General features: G+C 30.2%; 1 protein-coding gene across 1 annotated transcript; it reads left to right on the top strand.

The window, feature by feature from the left end:
• The first annotated feature begins 10,637 nt into the window (after positions 1-10,637).
• On the top strand, positions 10,638-12,089 carry LOC144569274 (xyloglucan endotransglucosylase/hydrolase protein 24-like). The gene is made up of 3 exons (XM_078319542.1): positions 10,638-10,988; positions 11,065-11,258; positions 11,556-12,089. The coding sequence occupies exons 1-3, from the start codon at positions 10,716-10,718 to the stop codon at positions 11,932-11,934; spliced, it is 846 nt and encodes a 281-aa protein (XP_078175668.1). The 5' UTR covers positions 10,638-10,715; the 3' UTR covers positions 11,935-12,089.
• The last annotated feature ends 508 nt before the right edge of the window (positions 12,090-12,597 follow it).

Genomic DNA, 12,597 nt, shown 5'->3' with positions numbered 1-12,597 from the left:
CCTAAAATTTCTCAAATTTATTTTTTATTTTTTAAAGGTCAGACTAATTTCTTTACTGTAAAAAAAGGTCAGACTAATTTTACAGTTAAACTTTCTGTGTTCTATTCAGATGGGGACCATCAATATTTATTCTTTAAAAAAATAATAAATATGTGTGAATACAATTCAGACACAATATTGGTGAGACTTTGAATTTCCTTTCAGAACCAAATAGATAAGATATTCTCGTTTAACGTGCATGAACGTGTTGACAAATTAATAATAGATGTCCATGTTACCAGCTTTATTAATATTGTAATTCACTCTGATAGCCACTATCAGTTCTTTCAAAAAAAAAAATATATTGTAATTCGTTTAATCCAAAAAGGGAAAAAAAATGAAACAGAGAGCGATTCCAATTAAGCACCGCGTGGAATCATCAGGTTGGTATCCAATTGACTTGCGCTTTACAATCCAAAAAAATTAAGGATATTTTAAAAAATTGATTTCTGCTTGAGCTATAATCAATACAGCCCAATTGCTTTTTTGGGCCGTGTTTGGTCTCGATAAAATTTATACTAAATTTCATAATATTTAATCTGTGTGATATACAAACAATACAATTTACATATCAAATATCGGATTTCAAAACTTTTTTTTTTTAACTATTATCGAAATTGTCAAACTAATTATGTGTCACATTAATTAATCCCACCAAAAAGGATATATGCTGTTTAATGGTTAAATAATTTGTCTTTTTATTGAATGTTATGAGATTAACCCACATATACGATTTAACCTACATGTACAAAATGGAAGTTGGTATGTTTCCTTCTAAATGTACTCGATCGTTTTATTTTATTTGGAGGCCAAGCGCTTGTACTTTTTTTTTCATTTGTCTGTTTTGTTCAAATCTCAAATAATACGGTAGGTTTGATGTCGAATCAATTTTTTCTCCCATTGTTTATCCACTATGCTATGATTAATTCGGTTCCGTATGAAAGAAATATACATATATAATTTTAAACCCTTGTGGCTTTATGGGCTCGATCCATACGCAATGCACTAGGATACAAGGTTTCATATGCAAGCAATTTATTTTACGCGTTATATAATTGTTGGTTTTTTTTTTAATCTTAAAAGAGGAAATAATTAAATAGCATGCTATAAAAATACAAAATGAGTGCTATTGAAGGTCGCATCTAATTAGATCTCAACTTATAAATGTTTTTGCATCCCACATAATCCACTTAAACTACACTTTAAAGTTTCAATACACGATAAGATTCATCATGTTCCGTGCGCGACCAATTTTCATGTCGCTGTCCTCTTACACAAGTCAATTCGACATGTATATATATAATTGGCATGTCAATCTTTTTTCTCTCTAAAACAACTAATGAACTGTTATTATCTGCATACTTTTTACCTTCTATTTGTTTCCTCCCTTTTATCATGTATCCTTTGAATTTAAGATTGAAGATTAGTACAATACGTATTATTTAAAGACTGAACACAACCAATCATTACAATCTACCGCGTTGCAATTCAAAAGAATATAGATTAAGGTGACTTCATCCAAGTCAACAAAATAATTATGCAAAAGACACATATTCTAAATTTTGTTTGTAATTTATTACATGTTCCTCGTCGAGCTATTGACTAGGCAAACCAATCCAACGGAAATGATAATGAAAATTTATGTTCTTATAATTCTATTGTTTTCTATCTTTAGTATGTTTGGTTGGTTGAAACTAGATTATTTTTTAGAGTTAGACTATTCAAAATAGTCTATTTTTGTGTTTGATTGGGTTTAAATAGCTAGAATAGGAAAGCTAATTTGTTTGTCTTATTAAAATATTATATTTTTATAAAAAGTTGGATTTAACTATTCTAATAAAATAAATGAAAAAAAAAAATTCTAACTATAGTTTTTTCTTTTTTTTTTCGAAAAAGTGGTTACCCACCGATTTCATTAGAAACCATAAAATGTCAGCTGCTTACTCCAAATGACTGGAGTAAAAAGCAATTACATACTTTGGATTTGTAGAAACCAGAAAAAACTGGACAATACCAGTATGACAAAACAAAAACCACAAGGTTTCTACTACACATGGCACACAGAACTAATATAAAAGCAAACCAACACAAGGCATAAAAAACACCTAGAAACAAAATAGGATCTAGAATGAGACAGTATCATGGGATTCTGACCCAAGCGTAAGGTTTGAACCTCCTTGATCCAGGATTACTGGAATTTCCCCTTCCCCCTCCTCTAAACCAATTGCGGGACTGCTCATTGGGGTACCTATTAAAGTAATTACCTGACAAGGCATATCATTAGTGTCCATAGGCATAATTAAAGACAAATTAAGTAGAGAGCCAGAATGTAAAGTTTTACACCAGAAGGTTGCTCATTGGGGTAACTATTCTTATTTTGCAATCAAACATATTCAAGACTAAAAATTAAGTTTTGTACTTTTACCAAATTGATTGCATCACTATTGCTGCCAAAAATAAATTAGATGAAATTCATATTGGCATCTATATCATGATAATACAATATGAGGATGCATATCAATTTCAGGGGCCTGTATGTACTGTTGTATTCCTGTTATTTACCAATTTCAGTGGACTGTATGTACTGTTGTAACACTCTGATAGTCTCTATCAGACTTTTCCAAAAAGAGGATGCATATCAATATCACTTTTAACAAATTTATGATGCTCGTATTCGTTAAAGCAATATATAATGGAGGAGAATAATAATAATATATTAGTATCCAGATCCTTTGCATTCTTGTGCAACAAAATCATCATTATTTACTGAGCTTATAGTATTATACAATATTCATAGCTCGGATTGATCCGCACTAAGAATCATATTTTTCATTTTCAAAGATCAACAGTATTATATGAAAATGTACTTGTAGATTAAATTTTACATTTTTATATTTGTTTTAATATTTTTTTTTAAATAGGTAGAAAACACTTGAAAAATAGTAAAATAAGTTTATTAATAAAAAATTTAGTTAGTAAATACATTTTTATATAAAGATCCTACTGAATGGTTAATATTAATTATTTGAACTTCTTAAATAGTATGAACCCATCCGTATTATACAAACTATTTTGGTATAAATTGAAAATTTTAAAATCAAGATAATACTTTAATATTATAATAAAAATTTTGGGTATTTCTTTCACAAACTAATTTCTGTAATGCACTCTAATTGAAGAAAAAAATGATGGCATGTTATCGAATTAGCCCCGTTAACCGACTCAAGAGCACTATACTCCCTAATCAAAATGCACATAATCAACCGCCCTTAGTGGGACGTGAGAAAAACGCACCTCGGGCAAAAGAGAAAACGACACCCAAGTTAAAATATATGACATCTAAACCGCCCCAATAATTTTTTTTTCTTTTTTGGAAAAAAAGCTACAAAACCGCCCCATTAATCATTAATCAACTTTTATTTTTTTAAGTGACAGCCCACAAATGCTTATTAAATTAAAGTAATATATCTAATTCGAACGCGCACCCAATCACTGAATCACAGTTTTCCTCGTCGGAAATGTGGACCGCTCTGGGGGACTATACTAAATACTAAATAGTATTCATCGAATCTACCCGTTGTTACTGGGCCCCATTGACAGTCTCCGGTTTAAGACTTCAAATTATAGCCGTATTTGGTTACATTGGATTTGAAAGGATTTGCAAAGTGACGGGTCAAAAGTTCATTTGACTTTCTTCTTTCAAGTCATCGAAATTCAAATTCTAACCGTCAATTAAACCACTCATCTTCTTGTACGGAAAAAGTAAAAAAAAAAAACTTTGGTAAAGACTTCAAACTATTTAATATTTATAAGAATTTCTTACTTTAAAAATGCAACGTTTACGTAAAGAGTATTTCTCTAGTGATTTTATGACTAAAGACTAACTTTTAAGAAAAAAAAATTATAATTTTGACACCATTAGTGTCTGATTAATGGAATCTGAAGGCTCGACCTTCACATTTCTCTTTCAAAAAAAAAAATTATAATTTTGGAGTTTTATTTCATCGTAAGACCAATAGACTGAAAATAAATGGGTTCATTATAATTAATATGGTGTATTGATATTTTCATATGTTGAATTTATATAACAAAACTTGAAATTTAAATTTCCAAATTTTAAATTAATTTTCCAAACTTGAAATTCATATGTTGAATTTATATAACAAAACTAGAATAATATGCAGGCTTAATACAAATGATGATATATTTTTTTTCCTTTCTTACTAAGAGATATACATGTTTAATTCTCGGAAAAAAAATATTTACGAAGAAAAATATATAACAAAATCAAGCAAGACAAATATTATTAGAATTGAATTAGAATTGTTAAAAAAAAACAATAAATTAGAATTAGAATTGGATATTTGCTTTCATTATTTCATTGCCTCTGAAAATTTCCCCAAAATCAAAAAAATTCTATTAAATTCCAGTTAGATATTAAAAAAAATATATACAAATGACAATGTTGTCCTTTTAAAGATTTAATAGCAATTATTGTTCTTTGTAGACGTGAGTTATGAAAGAAGGCCAGGCGAATAGCTAAACTATTGGAACTTAGAATTAATTATATCTGAAATCGAATAACTAGAAATAGATTAAAAGAGAAACATATGAATGCTAAACTCCAACAATTACAAAGATAGCAGATAACATAGAAAAGAGGTGTGGCAACTCAACTCAAAACAATGAATTCTTCAATTTAAATAAGTTGCAGCTTAGATTCAACTTTTTTACCAGTTTTTCTACCGAAGCATTTTGGTTTAATAAATATGTATTTAACTTGTTATATTGTAAAATAAATATGTTACATGAATCAAGTCTTAAAAACATAAAATTAAACCAAAATATAGTAGCTGGTTATTATAGTTACAAACACAAAATTAGTGAGAATAACAATTAATTCAAGTTAACTTTTTAATCGATAATTCAATATTTTATTGGATTAGTGAAATAGCCACTAAAGACAGAAAGTGCTTTATGTAGAGTGCTCAAACATAAAATAGCACTACATATTAGTTCTATTATTAGATTAATATAACAGTAGTATGGTACTATATTCGGAATCAGTATCTTTCTAGGTACCTGATTCAGGAGCCAACTCCGCTGTTCTCTAAATAGGAGAGCAGGACTCTATTATTTCAAATCCAACCGTTCATCTATGTTGAAATTGGTGCACGAAAAAAATCAACGGTTAAATTTTGAATAACAGAATCCTACTCTCCTATTTGAAGAGCAGCGTAGTGGCATCCACTTGACTCAACACAATTAAAACGGACTGCTCAGATTTACTCTCAGCCGGTGCCTATTCGGGATGGCACAAGAGACCAATATTATTTGTGCTTTGAGATTCATGCCAAGTTAAAAGACGGATCATGGGCCGTCCATTTCAATTGTACTCAGGTAACCTGAGGAGATGTGAATTCCTATATTCGTACATTTTATAACATAACATAACATTTGAGATCCTAAAACAAAAGTAGATTTCTGTTATAACTTCGCTATTGTTTTTTTTAAAAAGTAAAAAAAAAAGTGAAAATAACTAGATGATTCCATCATTCCATGGCACCGATTAAAGATGCTTTTCATCTTATCCCTTTTCTTCCTCTTTTCAATTTTCATCACTCGAGTCCCTCTCCTAGTGTATGCATTTGCAATTGCTTCCATCAAATTTTATCTACTCTGACTTCCGACACCAAGCCAAATGAATGACAAGAGGATATTTTGTCCCTATTTACCATAAACGGCATGCAGTGGCGGAGCCACCTTTATCCAGGGGTAGGCAGCCGCCTACCCCTGGATTTTGAAATACAGTATCAAATTCGTATATAGTTGGTTTGGATTTAGGTTTTGTCTACCTCTGGATTTGAGTTTTGTCTACTCCCAACTGAGTCAAAACTCTCGATTAGTGAAATTGGCTGAGTCGTTACAATTTTGATAGTCTTTCATCAATCTATTTTGAAATATTCCTACAAGAAGAAGGTTAATAAGAATGGTATGATAGTGGGACCACAATAAATTTGTTATTTTTTGTGAAAGGAATAGACTAAAATGTTTTATAAAGTAATATACTGAAATTTAATGTAATGCATTAAATTTTTTTTATTATGTTTAACTATTCAAAATGAGCTGAATTTTAATAGAAGAGTCTTGTGAACTATGCTTCAAATTAAACTTTTAAAAAAATCGAGTTTTCGATCTAATTCGGTGGATTTCTACCGATTTTCTCAATTTTAATTCATGGTTAATTACCGATTCCACTTCCAATGAAAATTATCTAATAATATTTTATAATTTAATTATTTAAATAAAATAATAATTATTATTAATATAATAATAATTTATTTTGCCCACCCCCAATGAAAATCCTGGCTACGCCACTGACGGCATGGATATATATTTTATTCGGAAAACACAAAACCAGTGCCTTCATTGATGCACTGGTATAGTTGCTCTATCGGAACAGGTCAATTTCTCATTATTGCTCTTTGTGCTGACATGCATGGAATTTTTTTCATAAACCATAATTAATAAATCCAAAATTAGAAAACCAATATGATTATTTTTATTTTTTGAAAAACCATAAGGACCGTATGGTCCCTACGGTCTCCAAAATTGCATTTCTCCAGACCGTAGGGACCATACGGTCTTACCAAAAAAAAATTTTATAAAACAGAAATTTTTTAAATTGTTTATTTTTTGTATTAAAATATTAGAAATATTGAATATATTTCTTTGAAAATAGATGAAATATAATATAATTTGATTTATTAGAAAGACTACAACAAATAACCCGGATTAATATTTTTGAGGTCGGATTTTTCGCGGCTGTAAGAAAAATTAATATATTTCTTTATATGTTATTGGAAAAAAAATAAAAATGCTTAGATTTCAAGTTATTGATCCCGGTTCAAAAGTCACTTCTAGGTAATTCAGAAAATATTGTGATCATTCTAGTACATTTAATTTATGAAAAGTTGTATCTATTTTTGAAAAAAAATAAAAACTTTAAGTTATTTAATTATTGTTATTCAAAAAGAATTCTCAAAATAGATACAACTTTTTATAAATTAAATATCCTAGAAGGATCACAATATTTTCTGGATTACCTAGAAGTGACTTTTGAACCATGATCAATAACTCAGAATCTAAGCATTTTTATTTTTTTTTTCCAATAACACATAAAGAAATATATTAATTTTTCTTACAGCCGCGAAAAATCCGACCTCAAAAATATTGATCCGGGTTATTTGTTGCAGTCTTTCTAATAAATCAAATTATATTATATTTCATCTATTTCCAAAGAAATATATTCAATATTTCTAATATTTTAATACAAAAAATAAAAAAGTTTAAAAAATTTCTGTTTTATAAAAAAAATAAAAAAATTGGTAAGACCGTATGGTCCCTACGGTCTGGAGAAATGCAATTTTGGAGACCGTAGGGACCATACGGTCCTTATGGTTTTTCAAAAAAAAATTAATCATATTGGTTTCCTAATTTTCGATTTATTAATTATGGTTTATGAAAAAAAATTCGACATGCATGCCCTCGTTTTCTAACATTGTCACTATTCTTCCATTTCTTTTTAGCAAACATTCGATTTTGTAGTTTTTTTTCTGGTCAATTTGACACCGGTGCCTCAATTATCAAGTAAGAAATAAGTTAATTAAGTGCTATCCAGTATTAGAATACAAAGCATGATGAAAACAAATTAATTAACCGCACTGTCATACTGAAAGCGGAATTTACAAATCATACAAAGCATTTCTGAGTATTAGAATACAAAGCATGATGAATACATAATATGACGCATAATGAACGTATTACTTAATTTTCTTTTCAATAATTTGAGGGATTGAACAAAGATTCAACATTTTTGAGTCAGAAGACTACTCCTAGGGCGGCACAATAAAAAATTATCTAAACGAGAAAATTTGATGGGTGTGTATTAAATTATGTAATTATATTTATAGATTATTCTAGCATACAAATATCATTCACATTAAAAATGTAAAATTGTAGATGTATTATTAATTATTCAGGTAGAACATGTCTAAATTTGAGTCAAGTTAATGTTTAATTGATGAAAAAAAATTGAACTTCAATATTAAATATGTAAAAATTATTTGATAGAATGCTAAAAGTTAATACATTAGTTCAAATTTGATATACAATATTTGAAATATAAAAGAACATATCTATAATATTAGTTATCAACATGAGAAATATATTTTTTTTTTCAAAATATCAAATAGTTATGATAAAAGTTGGTTTACACTAAAACTACTCTATGTTTATATGTTAAAGTTGTCAATGAGTATGATAAAATAACTAGAGAGTGAGTATTTTCCGATTTTTTTATATATATCCAAAAAATAAATAAAATTTTAAAAAATAACCAACTAGCTGTCGAAATCGCAAAACTACCCAAACCGGTTAACCAGTAACCAGACTCAAATCAAATTTTCGGTCCTCCATTTCCCGGACCCGTTGAAATAGTCCGGTTAACCATTAACCGGAAATTTGATTTGAGTTCGGTTATTGGTTAACTAGATTTGTGCATTTTTCTTTTCTTTCTTTTTTCTTTTTTTTAAAACATAATTTTTTTTGTATTAAAATATTAGAAATGTTGAATATATTTATTTGAAAATAGATGAAATACAATATAATTTGATTTATTAGACAGACTGCAACAAATAACCCGAATCAATATTTTCCAGGCCGAATTTTTCGCGGCTGTAAGAAAAATTAATATATTTCTTTATGTGCTATTGGAAAAAAATAAAAATGCTTAGATTCTGAGTTATTGATCCCGGTTCAAAAGTCACTTCTAGGTAATCCAGAAAATATTGTGATCCATCTAGTACATTTAATTAATAAAAAGTTGTATATATTTTGATAATTCTTTTTGAAAAACAATCATTAAATAAATTAAAGTTTTTGTTTTTTTTCAAAAATATATACAACTTTTTATTAATTAAATGTACTAGATGGATCACAATATTTTCTAGATTACCTAGAAGTGATTTTTGAACCGGGATCAATAACTCAGAATCTAAGCATTTTTATTTTTTTTCCAATAGCACATAAAGAAATATATTAATTTTTCTTACAGCCGCGAAAAATCCGGCCTGAAAAATATTGATCCGGGTTATTTGTTGCAATCTTTCTAATAAATCAAATTATATTGTATTCCATCTATTTTCAAAGAAATATATTCAACATTTCTAATATTTTAATACAAATTTTTTTTTCTGTTTTCAAAAAAAAAAGAAAAAAAAGAAGCAAAATGCACAAATCCGGTTAACCAATAACCGGACTCAAATCAAATTTCCGATTAATGGTTAACCGGACTATTTCAACGGGTCCAGGAAATGGTTAACCGGAAATTTGATTTGAGTCCGGTTACTGGTTAACCGATTTGGGTAGTTTTGCAATTTCAATAGCTAGTTGGTTATTTTTTAAAATTTTATTTATTTTTTGGATATATATAAAAAAATCGGGAGTATTTTGATGCCTCCACAGCTAGGGGTGCAAACGGGTCGGATATTATCCGACCGTATCCTAATCCGTATCTAAAAATTTGATATGGATACGGATATGGTTTTAAATTTTAATTATCGATCCATATCCGAATAGTAGATATATATTATATAGTTTAATATATATTATGAAAAAATTTATGTTATTTACTATTATGAAAAACGGATATCCGTATCCGTATCTAGTTAATATCCGATCTATATATGTATCTGTTTAATATCTGATCCATATCCATATATGGAAAATAAAAACGGATACAGATATGGTTTTACTACTATCCGATCCGTTTGCACCCCTATCCACAGCTTACTAATGATGTCTGTTTTGACTAAATATTGAGGGTAGCGCCGAGTGCTACACGTTTGGAATTCCTTTGTGTTTTCTCTCTTTGTTTTTTTTTAAGGATGAATGCACTGCATGCCCTTCTTCCTATACTTTTGCTCAAATAAATTCCAAAATTAGAAATTAAATCTTGATGAAAAGGATAATTAACAACAGGAAAGCGTGGTTTAACTTGTTGTTTGAGTGTGGTTCTGAAGTTAAATTAAAGTGATTTATTCTAACAAAGTAATGACCTCATGGCTTCATGGGCTTGCTGTTGAAATTTAAGAAAGGTACGAAACCGGACGAGTGGATTCCATACCACACGTTGCGTTACGACATAAATCATTCGATATAATTTAAGAGCATGTAGTACGTAAATATCCGACATTAATTTTGGAAACACATAAACAAATAATTGTTTACGAGTTTACATAATACACGAAAAGAATGATGGGTACATCGCAGCGGTTCTCTAACATATCCACTTTGCTCCCAATTGTGAAGGATTAATAGCCTTATCATTACAAAAATCAAATAGCAATATCTAGAAAAAGAACAATTAATAACCAATGGCGTGCTGCCTCCTGTCAGACTCTTCTTACTGGATCCAGCTCTTCTCATTCATAGCCTATTCTAACCCAATCACTTTCATTAGTCATCCCATTTTGACCTATCAAAGTTATCTATTAGGTCCTAACCCAACCCAAAGCACACTATAAGTACCAGACCACCCCATTTACCATTCCACACAGGCACAGCAAACAAACTTATAGTACACGCTACAAAGTAATCTTAAAAACCCACAATTAATGATGTTTTCTTCAAACCAAGGATTCGCCTCTGTCTTGCTTTTTTCTCTGTTATTATCTCTGGCAAATGCTGGTAATTTCTACCAAGATGTAGATCTTACATGGGGAGATAGCCGTGGTAAGGTCTTAAATAACGGACAACTCGTCACTCTTTCTCTAGACAGGTCGTCAGGTTCGGGGTTCCAATCGAAGAATCAGTATCTGTTTGGTCGGTTCGACATGCAGATAAAACTCGTACCAGGCAACTCTGCCGGAACAGTCACCACATTCTATGTGTGTTATTTTTTATCCTTATTCTCATTTCTACTAGTTACCAAAAAATCATTGCTTATTTTAAAGTACTATGCAGTTGTCATCGCAAGGTTCGACACATGACGAAATCGATTTTGAGTTTTTGGGGAACCTAAGTGGAGACCCGTATACAGTGCACACGAATGTGTACGCACAAGGGAAGGGAGACAGAGAGATGCAATTCAAACTCTGGTTTGATCCAACCAAGGATTTTCACACCTACTCTGTTCTCTGGAATCCTAGTGATATTGTGTAAGTCTCTATCAATACATAGTTTCTTTTTCTATACTAAATTACATAAATGTATGCATAATAAATTTTGTTTTGACAACTTATTTTAGGAAAATATTTTTTAAGAACTTTCATCCAAACACCCACTTAGCCAGAGCACTGAAAAAAAAATGCTCCTTTTTAAGCAGTAAAAGGCAAGTGAATCTCCTAAAATTTGTATTAAACCAAAAGAGAGGTTTTACATGATGTGTACATAAAACAGAATATATAACTGGGATATTATGCAGTTGCACTGATATCATATTAACATATATGCAGTTTCTATGTGGATGGAACGCCTCTTAGAGAGTTCAAGAACAAAGAGTCAATGGGCGTGTCATTCCCGAAAAACCAACAAATGAGAGTGTACACTAGCATATGGGACGCTGAGGACTGGGCCACCAGGGGCGGTCAGGTCAAGACCGACTGGTCCCAGGCGCCCTTCACAGCCAGTTATAGCGACTTCAGCGCCAATGGATGCACCTCGTCAGACACTAATGCGTGTTCTAAGGCGAACAGCACCTGGATGTATCAACAGGTGGATTCAGTGGGGCAACAAAGGATGATGTGGGCCCAGAAAAACTATATGATTTACAACTATTGTACTGATGTTAGGAGGTTTCCACAAGGGTTGCCACCTGAGTGCAGTTCCAATTAGTTTCATTATAATTATTGAAAGATGAAATAAGCTTCCACCTGTGTGGTCATTATGTGCATACGGAAAGAATAAGAAAAGTTCATTGTATTATTAAGGTTTGCTCTGTTTTGTAACTATCATGAGTTCGGTTGTATGCAATGTGATGTATTGACATTGCACTCTGAGAATGTGTATGAGAGAGGAAAATTCTTTTAGGGAACATCGATATGCCATATGGTATTATTATTATGGTCTATATATCATTGTAATTAAATTTCCGTCTACCTAATCAATCTAGCGGAGATACAATAATAAAAAATACATGTAAAATCAATATTAAACTATTTAGATTATTGACAAAATATTTCCGCATGGTATGCACTTTGTGATTTTGTACTTGATCTATTGAACTCTTGTTGCCAATGATTGTTATCCGTTAAATAATTTGAATATGTTAACTAGTCTTCTATTTATGTCATCGTCATAGGCTACCTCTGTTAAGTTTATAGTGCATCCGGTATATATTTTGAAATAATTCTAATTGACATGCATTCAAGTTTTAAGATATCTATATGACAATATCCTACCTTCGCGTACATCATAAATAACACTCCTTAATTTTTAAAAGGCAGAAAAGTCATTTTGAATAATATGTAATATTTCTCATATCTAGATTTGAACATT

The sequence above is a fragment of the Carex rostrata genome, chromosome 18, assembly GCF_964058835.1.
Source record: "Carex rostrata chromosome 18, lpCarRost1.2, whole genome shotgun sequence".
Lineage (NCBI taxonomy): Eukaryota > Viridiplantae > Streptophyta > Magnoliopsida > Poales > Cyperaceae > Carex > Carex rostrata.
The sequence above is the reverse complement of the archived record's forward strand: the minus strand, read 5'-3'. Positions and strand labels throughout refer to the sequence as shown.